The sequence below is a fragment of the Talpa occidentalis genome, unplaced genomic scaffold, assembly GCF_014898055.3.
Source record: "Talpa occidentalis isolate TD23 unplaced genomic scaffold, MPIMG_talOcc4v2.1 talOcc4.9, whole genome shotgun sequence".
NCBI lineage: Eukaryota > Metazoa > Chordata > Mammalia > Eulipotyphla > Talpidae > Talpa > Talpa occidentalis.
Window position 1 is genome coordinate 37,961,733 of NW_023605305.1, and position 20,569 is coordinate 37,982,301.

Here is a 20,569-nt window from a genome sequence, read left to right on the forward strand (position 1 = left end):
GAGACTCAGAGGCAGAGCCTCTCTGGAATGTACCAGAAGCAGCACTGCTGCAGCAGCTGGAGGAAAGAGGAGGGCATTGCACACTTGCGCAACTAACACAAACCACATTCATTCTTGCCTTCATTCATTCCACATGTATGGTATGTCATGTGCTGCGCTGACACTGGGGAGACAGCAGTGTGCTAAACAGGTGGGACTCTGCACTGGCAGCGGTGGGGGTGTCTCACAGTTTACTGAGGAAGGCAGACACTTGCTCAATCATTTCCGAAGACTCGTGAGATGACAACCATAAAAAATGCTACAAAAAAGAGGAACAAGGTTGCTATGACATCCTAAAGGGAAGAGGTTTGACTTAGATGTGAAGATCAGAGATGGCTTCTCTGGGGAAATGAAGCTGGAGTGGAAATCTGCAGGGTTAGAAGCAGATAATTAGAGGGAGGGAGGGGGGGTTCCATAAGGAAGCTGCTGCCTGAGCAAAGCCCCTGCGTTGGGAGCAGACAGAACCAGGTGAGGGCTGTACGGAAACCCAGAGACCTGAGCAGGGAGACGCGCTCACACACCACCACCACCCACCAAGTCATGCTTGCACTTGACCCCCTCACTCCCAGCCCCAGCACCCCCCCTCCTCTGGACTAACTCAGCATGTGTCCGTGGATACAAGCAACAGAGTTCCACCTGCCTCCTTTAAGGGAGCTTCTCCCACCTGCTCCACCAGTGCTCCTGGGGTGGCACCTGAGCGTGCCTGTCTGAGTGGCAGGATGACTCCTGGCTCTTCTGTAGCCAGGACTGCCAGCCCAAAAGACAGAAGAAGGGTCTTGACAGTCCCCACAAAGTCCATGAAGGCCCTGAGTTTGGCCTGGGGCCGTGCCCTTGCAGGACTGCCCAAACAAATCCCTGTTCCTTGCCAGGCTGTGCTGTGGGGTAGGGGCTACAGAAAATGACCCCGGCACACACTTCCTTCCTGGGCTCGCTGAATGCCAAGTTGCACATGGCAAAGAGAAGAAAATGTCATGCAAACAGGTCCCTGGATGCTCTTCCCTAAAGCTCATGGAACAGAGATTGAAATAACAAAGATAATTGGCTATAATTTATAAAGTAAACTTCAGAGCTTTGGGGAGAGACCTGATTTCCTGCTTTGGAAATGATGGCACTTCTCTGGGCCAGACATGGGTTTCCAAAGCTTGCCAAGGAGCATAGTCTTCCCCTCTGTACCAAGCCACGGCCCAGAGGGGAGGTAGGGTGTCTGGACTGGGGGGTAGAAGGAAAATGAAAGCTGGCATGTCCTGAAAACTGCCTTCCAGGGCTGTAGTTCAGGGATATCAGCTGAGTACAGATCCAAGTTTCCAATGCCTTTCTGGCTCCCTGAGGTGGCATTCGTTATCTGCCACCCTACAAAGTCTGATTCAACCAAAAGGAGGGAAAACAAAGTTACAACAAAATTCCTCTTGGGGCAGGAATGTGGGTCCTTTTCGAGCCACAGAGCAGGTGATCTTTGCCCTGGGCTGCATCTGCCCACTCCTGTGCATCCCTCCTTCTTCTTTCCTCGGGTGCAGCGGACCACCCACACCTGCTTCACTCCAACCAGTTTCCCCCACGGTGGGCCTGCAGTGCCCTTGCAGCCTTTCAGAGGAGTAAAAGCCAATCCCCATGGCTCATCTTGGATAAGTGGCCCAAGCACAACCAGAAAACAGGTTTGACTGGCCCCTCCTTTCATGCTATCATTCATCACCCAAGAATTATAAACTTTTGAGTCTCCAGGCCCTTTTATGATTTTTAAAAACTTCAAGAACTCTAAGAACTTTGGTTTGTGTTAGCTATTGGCATTTACCATATTGGAAGTTACAACTGAGAAATGTTTTCAATATGTATGTACCAATTCATTTAGAAGTAATATTCCCATTCAGGGATATGTAAAAAGAAATCCAAAAACATTTAAATGAGAAAAGTGGAGTTCTCTAACATTTTCACAAATCCCTTTAGTTGGTATCTGGCTTCAGAAAAGACAGGGAGCTTCTCATATCTGCTTCAGCAGTCACTTGTGATTTGTTGTTTGGGGTGAGATATAGAAGGAAGATCTGGCTTCACCCAGGGTGTAGTTGGAAAAGGGAGAACGTTAATAGCCTTTTCAAATCATTGTGGATATTCTTCTTTGGTAATTCAACAGAATCCCATAGTGGTAGTTTCTTCAAGATGAGTTTTAGAATCCAGAGGCATATTCATGAACTTTCTTTTAAAAAAAAAAAAATTTCTTTATTTATGCATACAAGAACTGGGGTACAGGCCAGAGGTGTGGGAGGGGTGAGACTTGTGAAAAATTGAGCAGAAGCAGATGTGAGAGGATTCACCAGAGACAGAGTGGGGAGCAAAACAGGCAGATCTACTGAAATACACTGCTGAGGGGAGCAGCAGGCAAGACAGGAGAGGTCTGCTGTGCCTTGTGGGTAGCTCCCTGGCCAGCTGGAGATCAAACTAATGCCAAAGAGACTGTGGATAACTTCACAGTGCTGTGCTCTACACCTTGCACCACCAGGGAGGCCCATATCCATGAACTTTCCACATTCTGTTCCACTAGTCTGTCTTGCACCTGGAATGGAATTTTCTCCTGTGCCTCACCTTGTAACAGCATATGCTGGTCATTTGGAAAATATCATTTCGCTGAGTGAGGCAGATCTTCAAAGTTGACATATCACATTACGCAAATTCCCAAAAAAAGTCATATCCATCAATATCTCTGCCATTCTCATCAGAAAAGGCTTTAAGGAAGGAGATACTGTCAAGTTCAATGTGACGGTGAACAAGTTTTCTGAAATTTTCATTTTCACACAGAAGCTCAACTTTTATCAGTGCCAACAAATACTGTCAGCTGTTTTCCTTGAAGTGACAAGGTCACTCTGTTCATTTTCAAGAAACCATCTTCTAAATACCCATGTCAGGATAACCAGTTTGCCAGACATTCTTTTAAGTAAAAAATCGTGTTTTATGAAAAAAAAAAATGGCTAGTTCAGCTTGTAACTGTTTCACAGGGGCCTTTCCTCAGTGAACTATATGAAGCAAAAGCACCGTATGCCAACTGCCCATTTTATCACTTGGAATATTAAAAAGATGTGAATTCAACAGTTGAGATTTAATGCAATTAATAATTTTCACAGCTTCCTCAAGGGCTATCTTAAGTGACCCTGCAAGTTCATGAAGGTGAGAATTGTACTGGCCACTGACATCATTGTGGAACATTGTGTGAGTCACTGCAGTGCCACCGGTTCTGCTCACACAGACAAAAGGGAAACAATGTCTTCTTCATCTTACTGCAAAGATAGTTTGACCCTCATTGACCTCTGAGCAGACAATTCTTTAAGAATTATCGAGATTATCCACAATGTTTGGCAAAGAATACAGAGGGACAGCTGCTGTACATCAACATTAAGGTCCTGACTTAAAAAGCAAGCCTACAAAGACTTGTGAAAAATTGAGCAGAAGCAGATGTGAGACACTCAGCCCCCAAGGTCACACAAACACTCTCTGCACAGGGAGGGCCTCATCGTATTCAGACAGTGCCTTTAGGGCTAGTGCCACTAGCCTTTTAGATCTAGTCATACCATTCTGAAAGAATGTAACCTAGAAATCTGTTTGCTTCCATTTAAAGGGATATGCACTAATATCAGGGCTTTCTACTTCTGGAAACGAACTCTGCAAACTTTCATCTTCCTTGGGGCTTCAAAGGACAATGAGAACTAGTGCTAGTAGACAGCAACACTGCCTGCTGGAAAATACCCAGGAAGTGTTAATATGGATTTTGGTCTGAGGACCGTGGTGATGGATTTGCTGTCCCCCCCACTGATAATCCTAAGGACAGGAGAAGTAAGGTGATAGCTCTCCCTCCAGGCACAACTATTGGAAGAAGGGATTTAGGTTTAAGGATATTGTGGGAAGCAGGCCAGAAGCACAAACAGACAGGTAGACACACACATAAACACACACACACAGTGCTGACAAGAGACTTAAAGAGATGGGGTTTGACCAGGAGGACACAAGATAAGACACAGCTCTTTGTGGCAGGAGGTAATTGAAGGAGAGAGTGGACACTAGCCCAGTGGGCCTGAATTACAGGAAGTAGCTCAAAGGAAGCTTCCTCCTCATCTGAAATCTAATCAGGGCAGTGGGCATGCATGCAAGAGAAGGGGCAGAGCAATGCAATTACTGACAAGCACAAATGGTGGCATCAGCAGTATATACTCTGGGATAGGGAGAAATCCAGAAAATTCTGCCCACTCTGAGCTTTAAGAAAGCAAGGGAAAATGTACTATCTGCATGAAATCCACCACTGCTACCACTTAGCATTTGTTGTGTGTCGGGTGCTGTGCTTAGTTTTATTCCTTTGTGATCTTACTGAATCCTTCCAACAATTCTGCCAGGCAGACATTGTTCCTACCTTACCTCAGTCTGAGTATTTTAAGATCACACTGCCAAGAAGCAGCAAGCAAAGGTTAGATCCCAGGTCTGTCTAGGATGAAGACCTACCCTTTATCTACTGAACCCCATGTCCCTGTGTGCTCTTGCCAGGAGCTCGAGTCATTGGGGAAGTTTTTGGTGGACAGTCACAAGGCTCCTTGGAATATTCACCAGCATTTAACAGGAAGACAGCAAATCCAGCACCCCTGCCACCATCTTATAGATACCTGTCTGTGGTTCTGACCTGGTTTGTCCTGACAGCTGGACCTTCTCGAGCAATGCCAGCTGCTGCCCAAGAAAAGGCTGCTGCTTTCTGTGCCCGCCCCCCATGCTGGGCAGACTCCCCAGAACACATTATAGAGCAGCTTCCTAGAGCTGTTGCTTTTGGCCCTGGGAGAAGGCAGAAACTGCCTGCAGCCAGCTGGAGGGGTCGATCCATGCTTTGGAGAGCCGGCTGGCTCTGAGCACAGCAGTACTCAGAAGCCCTGGCACAGCCCTGGCCCAGAGAAGACCTCAGCAGATGGCTGCAGGAGGGACACTTCTAGGCCACAGGCAGTCACAGCCATCTGTAGGAGGGACTAAGAGAGCCTGAGCACAGGTCTCGAGCTGGGAGTCCCCTTCTCTCAGTCAAGCGTTGATTAGGTTGATTGTGCTGGAGGCTGTCAACTGGGAGGACAGAGCAGATCCCTGTTCTCAGAAACTCAGTAAGAAAGCTAACCAGTGAATTAGGCATTTCAGAGAGGAAGGAGAACAATGTTCCCCAGGGAAATAAAAAGGGGAAAGGAGGAAGGAAAATGTGTTCTATGATGACCCCAAGGTGGAAAAACCTTAACGTCAGGAAACCAAGAAGGCCGTGGGATAGAACAAATAGGACAGCAAAGAGGATGGTGTGTGCCGGGAACTTGAGAAGGGAAGTCCGTTCTTACAGGTTGTGGGGAGGGCTGGCTCCTATCGCAGGAGAATTGTGGGAACCGCGGAAGAATTCTAAGCAGGAAAGTGACATGAACCAATTTTCACTTTAGAAATATTACTCTGGAAGAATAGAGACTAGACAGCAAGGGGATCGTTATCTTTCAATAATCATGTATTACTGGATAGAGGTAGATAGGTGTGTATAAATGTGTACGTGAGTGAATAGGTATATATGTGTGCATATCTACGCATGTGTAGATATTCGTGCATATATTCAAAAGGTACAGAACACTAGTGTGCCAGGCGCTGCTCCAAGAACTTTCTACAGTGACTCTCATTTAATCTTCATAATCACTCCAGGTGGTGATTCTTGAAATCCCCACTTTACAGAGGGCTCAGGGAGGGCAAGCACTTAACGAAGGTCACACAGCTCTTAGATAATCAAGCCGCAATATAAAGCTCAGTCGCCTGAGCCCTGAGCTTCTCCCATCAGCCCAGACCCCTGATGAAAATCCTGACTTGGAGGCTTGGGGGTCAGGGGTGGGGGCCTCCTGGAAGGTAACTAGTCTTCTCTCCTGCACCATCCAGTGGATCCAAGCATTCTTAGTAGGGTACCTGTTGGCACTGCAAAGCAGGAAGCAGGAGTGGGTAACATCCATTCACAGGTCTGTGTGGATTTTCATGCAGGACAGACGTGTCCTCATGTGCTTGTGCTGAAACAGGGCATTTATATGCAGGTCAGCTCAAAGGTTGACCTGCTAGAAATGCTCTGGTAGTTCTAAGGCTGGTGGGGCAACAGAGCAGTCTTCTGAGGGGCCCTCCAGGGCCTGGGCGGCAGACTACAGGCAACTTTGGAGCTCAGCATTTTCATGAAGGGCTTCCAACAAAGAGCCTTTCCTTCACAACCGCATCTGTGCTTTTGAAGTGCAACCTTTTGATTCCTCAACTTCTGAGCTGCGATTCCAGGTCGTCAGGGACATTCTGCATTTGAAGCAGCTGCTGCTCAGCTCCACAGTGCCAAGTGCAGCCCCGCCCAGGAGGTCTGGGGTTTGTATCAGACGGGTGATGTTCCTGAGCATCTACTGTTACTGGCTGGTGTGGTGGGGCGCTGTCATGAGCGAAACAGACAAGGGTCTGCCCCATTAGTCAGAGAGCCACCGTATGGATGTCATCACAGAGGTTAGACACTATGAGGAAAATGTCCTGGAAGCTTTGAGAACCTGTCATTTCCTCACTGGGTGTGGGAGATGAGGGCAGGGATGTGCCATGTAAGTTGAGATCTAAGTGTCTGTGGATGATAACTAGGCTAGGGTGGGGGCGGTGGAGAATGACTGACAGGTGCAAAAGCCTGCTCTCCCCCAAATAGAGAGGGGGCCATTGGGATAGGGAGAGGATCAGGAGACTTGGAAGCAGAGGTCAAGGGAGAGCTTGCTGTAAGATGAACTGGAGAGGGAAGCAGGGACTGCGATGGTTAATTTCATGAATCAGCTCAACCAGGCTATGGTGCCCAGCTAGATGTAACCCTGAAAGCATTTTGTAGATGCAGTTCACTTCCATAATCAGTTGATTTTATTTTTTTTTTTTTTTTTTTTTTATAAATTTTATTGTTATATTCCCCATACAATTGCCGCCCCCCATTCTGACCCCAATCCCTCCCCTCCCGCCCCCGCCCCCCTAAAAGTGTCTCTGGTTCATAGTTTTTTGTTGATTTTGATTTTCACTTTCTTATAGTTTTTCATTTTCCTGGTCCCTTATTTAAGTTTTCTAGATTCCTGCTATGAGTGAGACCATCCGGTATTTTTCTTTTTCTTTTTGGCTTATTTCGCTGAGCATGATCCCTTCCAGCGCCATCCATGTTGCAGCAAATTGCATGTGTTTATCTTTTTTGAATGCTGAGTAATATTCCATGGTATATATGTACCACATCTTCTTGATCCAGTCATCTATTTTTGGGCATTTGGGTTGTTTCCAAAGCTTAGCTATTGTAAACAGTGCTGCTATAAACATAGGGGTGCAGGTGTTCTTTGGAATTGATGTTTCTGTGTCCTTTGGGTAAATACCTAGGAGTGGAATTGCTGGGTCATATGGAAGCTCTATGTTTAGTAGGTCCAGAAATCTCCACACAGCTTTCCACAGTGGTTGGACCAGTTTGCACTCCCACCAACAGTGCAGAAGAGTTCCTTTTTCTCCACACCCTCGCCAACATTTGTTGTTGCTAGTTTTTTTATTTTTTTTTTTTTTTTTTTTTTTTTTTTTTTTTTTTTTATATAGAGAGGCATGTTTTCTTTCTTTCTTTCTTTCTTTCTTTGTTTGTTTTTTGTTTATACATGCACTGGGTACAGTCAGAAGCGCGGGAGGGTGAGAGAATTCACCAGAGCCAGAGCGGGGAGCAGAGCAGGCAGAAGGACCGAAGCACACTGCTGAGGGGAGCAGTGGGCGGCAGGAGAGGTCTGCGCGCCATGTGGGACCCTCCTCCGGTGGCCGGGGAGCAGCCGGGGATCGAACTGGCGCTGCAGAGGCTGCGGGCAGCTTCGCAACCCAGCGCTCAACCGCTGCGCCACCGGGGAGGCCCTTGCTAGTTTTTTTAATATGTGCCATTCTCACTGGTGTAAGATGGTATCTCATGGTAGTTTTGATTTGCATTTCCCTGATGACAAGTGATGTTGAACATTTTTTCATATGCCTGTTGGCCATTTGCATTTCCTCTTCAGAGAAGTTTCTTTTAAGCTCTTCTGCCCATTTTTTGACTGGATTATTTTCTTTGTTGTTGTTGAGTCTCATCAGCTCTTTGCAGATTTTTGTGATCAGTCCTTTATCATTAGTGTTGGGTGCAAAAATGTTCTCCCAGTTGGTGGGGTTTCTCTTTGTTTTTGTTATTGTCTCTTTTGCTGTGCAAAAGCTCTTTAATTTGATATAGTCCCAGCTGTTTATCTTTGCCTTCACTATCACTGCTTTGGGTGATGTGTCTGTAAAGATGTCTTTGATGTGCAAATCACGTAGTGTTTCGCCTATATTTCCTTCTATATATTTTATGGTTTCAGGTCTTATGTCTAGTTCTTTAATCCATTTTGAGTTGATTTTTGTGTATGGTGTGAGGTGGTGGTCAAGCTTCATTCTTTTGCATGTAGCGACCCAGTTTTCCCAGCACCATTTATTGAACAAACTTTCTTTGCTCCAATGCATAGTCTTTGCTCCTTTGTCAAAGATTAGTTGACCATAAATCTGTGGGTTTATTTCTGGATTTTCTATTCGATTCCATTGGTCTGTATGTCTGTTCTTGTTCCAATACCATGCAGTTTTGATGATTATGGCTTTGTAGTATAGTTTGAAGTCTGGGAGTCTGATGCCTCCATTCCCTTCTTTTTTTTTCAGGAGAGCTTTGGCTATTCGGGGTTTTTTGTGATTCCATATGAATTTCATCAATAATTTTTCTATTTCTTTGAAGAATGACATTGAAATTTTGATTGGAATAGCATTGAATCTGTATATTGCTTTTGGAAGGATGGCCATTTTAATAATGTTTATTCTTCCAATCCATGAGCAGGGGATGTCTCTCCATTTCTTTGTGTCTTCTTCTATTTCTTTTAACAGTGTTTTATAGTTTTCTTTGTATAGGTCCTTTACCTCTTTTGTTAGATTTATTCCCAAATATTTGATTTTTTTTGTTTCAATAACAAAAGGGATGGTCTTTTCGATTTCTTCTTCTTCAGATTTATTGTTTGTGTATAGGAAGGCTACTGACTTTTGCGTGTTGATTTTGTATCCTGCCACTTTACTGAACTGATTGATGAGTTGAATTAGCTTTTCTGTGGAGTTTTTGGGGTTCTCTATGTATAATATCATATCGTCTGCAAATAGTGATAGTTTGACTTCTTCTTTTCCTATTTGGATTCCTTGGATGTCTTTCTCTTGTCTTATTGCCCTGGCTAGGACTTCCAGTATTATATTGAAAAGCAATGGTGAGAGTGGACATCCTTGTCTTGTTCCAGATCTTAATGGAATTGCTTTCAGCTTTTCACCATTGAGAATGATACTGGCTGTTGGCTTGTCATAGATGGCCTTTATGATGTTGAGGTATGTTCCTTGTATCCCCAGAATTTCAAGGGCTTTTATCATGAATGGGTGTTGCACTTTGTCGAAAGCTTTCTCAGCATCTATTGATATTATCATATGGTTTTTATATTTCTTTTTGTTGATGTGTTGGATAACGTTGATTGATTTTCGGATGTTAAACCATCCTTGTGCCCCTGGAATGAATCCAACTTGGTCGTGGTGAATTATCTTATGGATACATTGTTGGATTCTGATAGCTAAAATTTTATTGAGGATTTTTGCATCAGTGTTCATTAGGGAGATTGGCCTGAGAACACTAAACCCCCAAAAAAACGGAGTACACATTTTTCTCAAGCGCACACGGATCATTCTCCAGGATCGATCACATACTGGGGCACAAGACAAACATCAACAGATACACCAAGATTGAAATCATATCAACCATCTTTTCTGACCATGAAGGCATCAAACTAGAAATAAACCATAAAAAGAAGGCAAGGAACTTTCCTACCTCATGGAGATTAAAAACCACACTACTAGAAGACCATTGGACTAATGAGGAGATCAAAGAAGAAATTAAAAAATTTTTTGAATTGAACGACAAGGAGGACACCAATATCCTAAATGTATGGGATGCAGCAAAAGCAGTAATAAGAGGAAAATATATAGCAATAGAAGCTCACATCAAGAAACAAGAAAGAACGCAAAGAAACAACCTCATCTCGAAGCTCAAAGATCTAGAAAAAGAACAACAAGAAAACCCAAAACCAGTAGAAAAAAGAAATAATAAAAACCAAAGCAGAAATAAATGAAATTGAAACTAAAAAAACAATCCAAAAGATCAATGAAACCAAGAGCTGGTTCTTTGAAAAAATCAATAAAATAGACAAACCCCTAGCCAGGCTCACAAAGGAAAAAAGGGAGAAAGCACAAATAAACAGGATCATCAATGAAAGAGGAGAAATCACAACGGACACAGCAGAAATCAAAAGAATAATCAGTAACTACTATGAACAGTTATATGGAAACAAGTTTAACAATCTAGAGGAGATGGACAAATTCCTACAACTCTACAATCACCCAAAGCTAGATAAAGAAGAAATAGAACACCTAAACAGACCAATTACAATTAGCGAAATTGAAATGGTAATCAAAAACCTCCCCAAAAACAAAAGCCCAGGACCTGATGGATTTACAAATGAATTCTACCAAACATTCAGAGACGAATTAGTGCCTATCCTTCACAAACTCTTCCAAAAAATTGAGAAGGAAGGGACAATACCAAACACGTTTTATGAAGCCAACATTACACTAATACCAAAACCGAACAAGGACAACAATCAGTTGATTTTAAAAGAGACGACTGGCTCTGCTATGGAGATGGGCCTCGTATAATCAGTTGAAGGTCCCAAGAACAAAAGAACAGATCCCCTGGAGAAGAGGAAATTTTGCCTCAAGACTGTAACATAGAAATCCTGCTTGAGTTTCCAGCTGACCAGTTTTCCCTTCCTTAAAATAAATTCTCTTGCCGTCTCTCTTTATTTATACATTTACATATCTATTACATATTACATGTTGAATGTCTATTATATATACTTACGTAATTATGAGTATAATTATTCAGGTGAGCCTTGAACTGCACAAGGCAAAGGGGCATCGACCCTCCTCATAGTTCTGCATCTGGGCATTCAACCAACCAACGTCCTCACTTTGCTGAACTTGTAAATGTGCAATAATAGGAAAAAAATCAAAGTATAAGTGGATCCACACAGTTCAAACCCATGTTCAAGGGTCAACTGTACTTATAATTGTGCATATTATATTATATACATGTGTGTGCATATAATTATATATGTAATTTATATAATTACGTGTGTATAAATCATACACACGTAATTATATATAGTTATAATTATATAGCTCATCCTTGAACAGAAATGTTATATGTGTATGTGTGTATGCTGACCCTAACGGCCCCTCTCTCTGACTGATACAGGATAGACCACAGAGGGCTTTGCAGGATTAGGACAGGAGTTAGGTAGCCCTTCTCCAACAAGCATTGGAAACCAGGGAAAGATTTTATGCAGGATGAGAAGCTGACTGTTCAGCACAATACCCAGCAGAGCCAGGTTGGACCCCAAAAGACTGGTATGGTGGGCCCAGAGGGTTGAATGAGATACTGTGCTGGGAGCGCTACAGTTTGGCTCTCAGCCCTGGCGTTGTATAGTCTGAGAGGCTAAATAACTGGCCCCCCAGGCCACAGTTGCATCTTCAGATATGCTTATCTTTAACCTTCTCAATATCCCAGTAAGGAGACTCGGGGTGTTGGCATTTTATTCTGGGTCTCATCTCCCATGCCTCAAATTTGCTAAGTAGTTGTAGCAAACATCCGAGAGGAGAAAATAAGCAGGGTAGGAGTGGCGAGCAATCCCACCAGTGTAGGACGCCATCCCAGGGGCTCCAGCTCCCTCAGAATCAATGATCCCCCTCCAGGTGAGAGGATCCCACATCAGCACCTCCCCACGTTTAAAGCTGCTTCCAAGCTTCCCTCCATGCCATACCATCCATAAAATATTTCCTGGAGTGGGGGACCTAGCCTAATTTGTGCTCCCCTTTTTCAGCCTGCATAGATAGACCCAGGGTTCCTGCCACCCCCAGGAAGCTCTCAAACACCTGTCCCCCGCACCTGTCTGTAGTCACAGCCTCTGATTGCACTTGGAAGCTGACCTCCAAGGCTTCAGCACCATAGACCGTGTCCCTTACTACCGTCCTCCAGTCCCCTGGCCGCCTTTCTGCGTCCCACACTCAAACTCAGGGCCTTCCCAGACTACTCCTTCCTCTCCTGCTTCCTTCCTCTTAAATAGCTCTTCCTGAGCTGCATCTTTCTGCAAAAGCCCTTGGGCATTCTCCATGAAGGTACCTGTTCCTTCCCTTCAAAGTATACATCCCAATTCAGAATGCATCTCTTCACAGGTATGGCCTCTCCTTGCTTTCCCCCTCCCACAATGGATTTTTAATTGCTAGGAAGCAGACATCATGCCTGTCTCATTCCCTGGGATATACAGTACCTGGCATCTTGATGATGCAAGTGAATATTTGTACCTGAGAAATGAATGCATCCATGAATATGCTTCTTGACTCTTACGCATGAGGGAATGACCAAAGGGGGGCAGGCGAGCGATTTTAGGCCAGGTGATCAAGCTCCCTGAAAATAGAAGTGAGGTCTGTCTCTTCTTTGTATCTCCCCCAGCATCCTGTGTGGTAGTGTATAGGTAGATATAATAGATATATAAGGAAGAATTGAAGATCAAAGGGACTTAACTTTACCTGCCAGGGCAACCTGAGACTACTGGGGCCCTGCCCTGTGTTCTGTGGCAGGAGGACTCTAGAGACCAACCACAGGCAGAGTCACCCAGGCCTTCGTTTAAGGTAATATTCATTCTGACTTGTCCCTAGAGCTCACTTGCTCTGGGCATGAACAAACTACCCATATCCTGTTTTAACCCATCTCATCCCATCCAGTCTTTTTGTGGTGGGTCTGCTGGATGCCAGGCAGTGTTGGCACCTCATTACTCAAAATGCCTGCAGACTGCAGTTCCCACCCTCACCGAGGAGCCTGGGAGCAATGCTCTCTCCAACCACACAGCAGACATGCTAGATCAGAATCTGCCTTTCAGCAAGAGCCCAGGTGACTCATATGTATGTTAAAGTTTGAGAAGCACTGGACTAGAAAAGCGTAGGCCTAGGCTTTGCCCTTGTGACTCTTAACACAGGAATTGCAGCAGTGAATGGCAGTGATTGGGAAAAGAGAAACCTGGGAGCTTTGCATCAAGCGGTATTCACCAGATCAGAGCATGTCTTGTAAACCATCTAAAGAAGTTTTGCGTTTCTGTGCTAAGAGCAATGGTAAGGTCAAGGAAACGGGTTAACAGGGTTTGAGAGAATGAATTGGGATGTGTCCCCCCAGAGGGTAATAATAACCATTGTAATTCATGATCAGAATGAGATTTCCTTCTCTTATGTTCAACCACACTTGAATCTCCAAGGAGATTGGCAGAGGTTGCTAGGTGACCAGGTCAGTGCAGGACCCTAAAGTTCAGGCACGTCTGAGCTCAGACTTTGCCTCTCTGGGAGGAGTCTCCATCTGCTGGCACATGCTCAATTCAAGCCCTGTTCCCTCCTGCAGGTAGTCTTTCTGCTGGCAGGGGTAGCACAGTGTTCCAGGAAATGCCCATTTCCTCTGTATCCAGATGCACATCAGAGATACTAAATACTGAATTAGAATTCTTACTATGAGTCATGGCTCAGCTCTTCCACCACCCTCTGGTAGCTAAGTGAAGGCCACATGGAATTGTGGTGAGAGCATAGCCAGAGAGACCTGGGTTTGAATCCTAGCTCAGCCACTCCCATGCTGTGTGACCTTGGACAGTGTTTTAACATCTCTGAACTTCTCTTTCCTCACATGTGAATCCTGGCCATGGAAGGGTGTAGTGAGGGCCAGGTACAAAGCAGGTGCTTTACTTATTCAATATTTATTGGATCTGCTGAGGAGATATCTAGCTTGGTAGCCTTGGGGGGACCCAACACTGGATAATTTTAGACAAGAGCCCTACCATCATGAAAATTCTCACCTCAATGGAAACAAAATGTCATTAAATTTTAATTAGATAGTCATGCAGCTAATCCCCAAAATAGCAAATATATCATGTGCTTTTTTAATGTATACATCTCATTTTTTTATTTTAACATTTTTTAGACGTTATTTGCTTCCCCCCACCCCCTCAGATTGAGTCCCCATAGAATTTCCTTCCCCAAGGCACCTATGCACCATCACCACAATCCTCTGTGCTCATCCTTCCCTACTCCTCATCCCTCTCCTCCTCCTCCCCTGCAGTGTGTCTCTGGTTTATAATTGTCTGTTTTAGCTTTGTTGTGTTTTGTACTGTTATTTTTTTATACTGATGTCTTAAGCAAATATATCATGTGCTTTAAAGAGGGAAAAGACAAATGAGATTGTTGAAACACGGATCTGACATGGCCTAGAAGATCAGGGAGGCTGCTCTGAGAAAACAGCTCGCTCTCTCGCTCTCTCTCTCTCGCTCTCTCTCGCTCTCTCGCTCGCTCTGTGTGTGTGTGTGTGTGTGTGTGTGTCATCCGAGTGCAGTGCCTCTTTGCCACATGTTACTTTGTGTCTCTTTTGCAGGTACCTGGAAGGAAATCACTTAACAGCTGTGCCCAGGGAGCTGTCCACCCTCCGACACCTGACACTCATGTAAGGAGCGTTTAGGGTGGGACAATTAACTTTCTTCCCTGGGCAAGCTCAGGGCATTGATGAGAAGGAGCAGGTGTGACAGTGGTACAGGCTTTGCAACATCCCGGCACTTTTGTCCCAGGGTGGAGCAGAGAGAGGAACAGACACCTCATGTGCCAGGTCATGTTGGTGAGAGCCACATGCAAAACCCCAGAGCCTGACATCCCTGACCCTCTGCATCATACCCTCCTTGCTTGGGAAGAGGTAGATGAGCCTCTGACTATCTAACTTCCAAATTCAATTCCTGAGATCCCTCAGCCTCCAGTTTCTTAAAAGCTGTAACTGCCCTTAGATGTGCCAAAAGCACACACAGTACTTCTTCCTCCTTCTTTAGTTACCTGGAAAATGTTCCAAGTAGATGGTTCAAATTGAGGTGTCTTCAAGTGGTAGCTGCCACCAGGCATGGGCAGAGGTCAGGGAGCCAGGCAGTCTGAAAGTTTTATGCCTCGACTGTCTCACTGCCTTGCCAAGATGAGACCCAGGCAGGTGCCATTGCTTGGCTAAGTGGTTGTTGAAAGATGCCTCCTTCTGCTTAGGAAGCAGGGACCTCCAGAGCAGTGGTTCTCAGCTTCAGCTGATTATAGTATGCTTGAACCCTCCCTAAACCAATTAAATCAGAATAGCTGACTTATAAATCAGAATATCCAGACATGGAACCCAGGCTCAGAGGATATAAAATCTCCTGTGATTCTAATGAGAAGCTAATGGTTGAAAACCACTGCTCTGGATAGTAATCCCAAGGGTAATTCAAAGGTTGTAGTTGGCAAAGGACTACTTCCCCACCAAGCTTATTCCTCATAAAAGAGAATCTGATAAGAGGGAATGAAAGAGCACCAAAACAAAGGGAGGGTGGAGAAAAAAGGTAAAGAAGAAGAATTGAACAGGAAAAAGAATAAAGTCCTAGAATAAGTAGAAATATTATGCTACTAGAATGAAATGGATGGATAGACATGTAATCAAATAATGGAATAACTGAATTAATGAATGAAAGACAATTGCTTGAGTGATTAATTGAGTAAATGTCAAATAAAAATGAACATTTGAAGGAATGGGTGTGTCGGTAAATGGATGGATAATGAGTAGACAGATGGGCAGTTAGGTAGGGGGATGTATGGGTGATAGATAGATGAATAGGTGGATGAATGAATGGTTGGATGATGGGTAGGCATATTGGCTGGTGGATGGGTGGATGGATAATGGATAATGAGTAGGCAGATAAGTAGATAGATGAGCAGATGGATGGATGTTGGATAGATGAATGAATGGATGTAGGATGGTGGAAGGATAGCATGTGTGAAAGGATAGCATGTGTGAAAGTGCACACACATCCCCTTGGGATACAGCTAATAGTAAAGCATAACCCTCTGTTTTACTTTTCCTAGTGACCTGAGCAACAACAGCATTGGCGTGCTGACCAACTACACCTTCAGTAACATGTCTCACCTCTCCACTCTGTAAGTATTGTAAGGTGCCGTCTTTGACAAGAGCCTGGCACAAAGTGTCCTGTGTCTATCCTTTACCTCTGACCCTCAGGCCAAGCTTCTCTACCCTAATGATATTCAGGACTGTTGTTGCCCCTGCAGAGGGCAGACCTTCACCATCAGAAGGAAAGTCAAGTAGAGCAGAACTCCATTGTCTGGGTAGTCAGCAAGGACTGCCACCTAATTATTTCTGAAGAGGCCCTCTTTGGCATACCTCCTGTGCTTTGTGAATTTTCTTTCCCAGTGGAGGGCTTCCCAAGACAATTATATTTTGCTCAGCTCCATTTATTTTCTACTAGCTGTACATTTATTTTCTACGTGTGTACATTGTAAACACACGTGTCCTTTTCTGCAGAATCCTGAGCTACAACCGACTGCGATGCATCCCCATCCACGCCTTCAATGGGCTACGGTCTCTCCGAGTGCTGTAAGTACCCTGGGCCCTGGATTCCATTGTAACCACACTGCTAATGTTACAGGGCAGGGAGAGGGGCACCCCAGACTCTGCAAACCTGCCTGCTCTAAATAGGCTCTGCTGTCCACCACATTAATACAAAACATGTGAGATTTTCATGAAAAGGAACTTTAATACAATTATGAAACAATACAGGAAAGGCAAAGAATATAGTTTCGAAATCAAGCACCCAAAATTACCCGTCCCCTCGTGGGTAAAAGTCCACCCAAACAGGATTGGCCCAGAGCAAGGCACGACAGCCTGCCACAAGTCTAAAGTATCTTTCAGTGGGGACCTACAGAAAAGGATCAGAAACAACCAGACAAGTCTGGGAGGAAAAGAGCAAAATCAAAATCAAGATAAAAGCTGCCATTGTCACCTCCCCACAGGTCTCTCACCCACATCTGTGTCACCCAGTCCACGACCAAAAGGCAAGCGCAGTTTCTTCACGTGTCTCTCGGCTCCATGTGCCTCTTCCAGGTCTCCTTCTGGCTCTCCATCCTGCTTCCTTCCTTCCCCAGTCTCCTCTGCAGCTTCTTCTTTTCTCTTTAGCTCCACCCTCCTTTGGGTGGGGCGGGAAACCTAGAACTTCCCCTTTTCCTGGGGACCACCCTGTTACACTAACAGCAGGAGTTGTTAAACCCACCCCTCCCCCTCTCTCCTTTGCTCAAAGCCTACTCTGCACCACTTGCAAACCTCCCATCCAGCACCCAGGCTTGGGGTCATCCACTCTCCCAGAATACATGACTAATTCTTCTGAGTTTCTACTTCTTTATGAGTAAGATGGGATGGATGCTAGCTGCTCCTTTCAGGGACTGGGATATGTGATTAGATTCTGCCACTATTTTGATGACAGTTGTTTTATGCTTGGTCCCTCTGACTTGCAAGGGGCGATGCTAAAGCTGTAAAACCCTGTGAGGAACCCAACTCATACATCAGAGATCACAAGCTAGAAGCCCAGGGCAGTCCATCCCAGAGAGCTATTAGTTAGCAGTTGTAGAGTTGGCACATAAAGTATGTTGTTAGATAAACAAAGTTTTAACAATCAGGAGATTCCTCATGCAAATCCTGATCCCTACACTCTCTTGGAAAATGGCAAGACCTGGCCATTCCAGGGCTTGCTCTGTTCCTGTGTGGTTGAGCAGCTCTGCCCCTTTGGACAGTGTTGGGCAGCCTGCAGCCTCCACACCTTGACAAGGTACCGGGGTAGAGGGCAGCCACCAGGCAGAGGAGCTCTGAGAAAGGCCCAGGAGTGCCTGCTTCCCAAGCACAGTCTGCACCTCGCAGCTGTACATCCTCTCATCCACAAGTCAGCTCATAATTGCCTGACAGGGATTGCCTGATAGGGTCTTATGAAGTTTAAATGAGATATTTTAAGTAAAGCCTTTAGCATGGCCCTAGCCCATAGTAAACACTTCATAAATATCCACTTTGGACTGCTCTTCCCACATCAGAGCCTGCAAAAGTAGGAAAGGTACCCACTGCCACCCCTAACCCTGAACCCAATTGTCAGCTGAGTTGTGTGATTTCCCACCTTCCATCTATTTTGCCAGCAAAGGAGGATCCTTTGAGTGATATTCCCGAGAGCAGAGATGCCAGGCACTCTGCTAGCAACTTGTCAACTTCTTACCTTTCTGACAGCCTTATTTCTAGAACAGTGATAATCTTTTTCTCCAGAGGTTCTCATTGTCATTGCCTCATATAACCTTTCACAAAAGGTTGTGAAGCTGAAAGGATTATGCCCATTTTAAAGATAGGAAAGCTAAGTTCCAGGTTGGAGAAATAAGACCTGACAGTCAGGAAGTCACAGAATCCATCCTCCTAACCCAGAACCCCAAGATCCTTCCTGGAACCCCATAGTAACCGGCAAATCACCCCCAGTGAGTAGGTCTGGACCACAGCCTCCAGGTTGATGTGATTTATTGAGGCCCACAAAACACCAGTGTCAGCGACAACTCCCGCCACATGTCATCTGCACTGTTATTAAAAATCAATTCTCTGGGGGCAGAGAAGTGCCCGCGCTGACAGTGTGCAATCTGTTATTGTCACTTATTTATTATCCACCTTCTCTGGGGAGTTTGCGAATGGAAACATCAGCAGTACTCTTCCCTGTTTCCAATTGACACATGGGAAATGGGTTGTTCTCACTGGGGCTGGACCTGCGCCCCCTCCCACTCCCATCACCCTCCCTCAGTCCCAGCCCACTGTCTGCCATCCCTGTCTTACAGTTCTGTGCATGGATTGGTTTGCTGCCGGGGATGGATCTGCTCATTTTAATGGAATCTGCATGTCTATTCATATGTTCATAATTAGTTGTTCTCGTTGGGGCATCTCTACACTTGAAAGGGCAAAAGGGAGAGGAGCTTGGCTGTCCGTGTGTCAACTGGGGTGGTGGGGTGAATGCCACATGTATCTGTCCAGACTTTTCTCCTTCCTCAGCACCTGTTTGTCCCACTCCAGAGCCATTGTTCGCATTCATTCAACAGGAACTCAGTACACAAACATATAACATGCACGTGCTTGCTTGAATTGGGAATGAAAAGGCTTTTAGCATCATCATTTTCGAATCATGGGATTTTGTAAATAAAAAATGGTCTTAGAGGCTCTCTTGCCAACCCTCCGCCTCATTGGGGAGCAACCATCTTTGCATAAGGGCCAATTCAGGAAAAATAAAAATGTTTATGGGCTACATTTCTTTTACAATATTTGTGTCCTTTCTCCCAGTTATTGCACATCTAGGAATTTATGCTAAAGAATAATCCAAAGTAAGGGAAAGGTTCTATGCATTCAGATCTTGGTTGCACTGTTAATTTTAACCTAAAATTTAAATATTACTTCTAAGTGCCACAGTGGGGAAATGTGTAAGGAAAGCATGAGGCAACCAGGCAATGAAGTATGACTTCTGTTTTTATTGAGGTTACATTGGTTTATAATATTGTATAGTTTTTAGGTATACAGCATTGCAGTTCAACATCTGTATACATTATAATGTATTCACCACCAAAAATCTACTTTTTATCCATCACCTTGCAATTGAGCATTTTTACCCTTTCTCTCCCTGCCCACCCCTCCACCCCCACCCCAGCCCTTTTCTACTCTAGTAAACACCTATCTGTTCTCTGTGTCTAAGAATTTGGTTTAGGTTGGTTGTTTGGTTGGTTGATTGGTTTTATAGTCCACATATGAGTGAAATCATACAGTATTTGTCTTATAGCCATCAAATTTATTTCACTTAGCATAATCCCCTCAAGGTCCATCTGTGTTGTTGCAAATGACAGGATTTCATTCTTTTTTACAACTAAGTAGTGCTATTCCATTGGTGTATATGCCACTTCTTTATTCATTCATTCATCAATGGACACCTAGTTTGGTTCCATATCTTTGCTATTGTAATAATGCTGCCAGTGAACATAGGAGTACATGTATCTTTGTGGTGGTTAGCGGTGGTATCTTAGTGGTGGTTTGTGTTTGTGTGTGTGTGTGTGTTTGTATAAAGACCCAGGAGTAGAATAGTTGGATCATATGGTTTTTAGATCTATTCTTAATTTTTTGCAGAATCACCGTACTGTTTCCATCGTGGCTATACCAGTTTATATTCTGCCAACTCTACATAAGTTCCCTTTTCTCCACATTCTCACCAACACTTGTTTTATGTCTTTTTGATAATAGTTATTCTAATGGGTGTGAGGTGAGATCTCATTGTGGTTTTGATTTACATTTCTTTGATGATATGTGATGCTGAATATCTTTTCACGTGTAAAGTGCAGTTGTTAAAAGACATGAAGATAAAAACTAGGTAGCAGTGTGGCAAAGTATTAAACATACAGCATTACATGGGAAAACAAACCTGTTTTGTATGTATGTGCAGTACTGACTTGTAAACATTTATACCTATGAAGAAAGACTAAAAAA

The 20,569-nt window shown here is 44.4% G+C and overlaps 1 protein-coding gene across 2 annotated transcripts in view; it reads left to right on the forward strand.

The window, feature by feature from the left end:
• SLIT3 (slit guidance ligand 3) overlaps positions 1-20,569 on the forward strand; it is a 610,824-nt gene that overhangs the window by 536,702 nt on the left and 53,553 nt on the right. For both annotated transcript variants that reach the window (XM_054691197.1, XM_054691196.1), the window contains exons 21-23: positions 14,615-14,683; positions 16,105-16,176; positions 16,559-16,630. In XM_054691197.1, the coding sequence (XP_054547172.1) occupies positions 14,615-14,683; positions 16,105-16,176; positions 16,559-16,630 (213 nt within the window). The remainder of the gene's footprint in view (positions 1-14,614; positions 14,684-16,104; positions 16,177-16,558; positions 16,631-20,569) is intronic.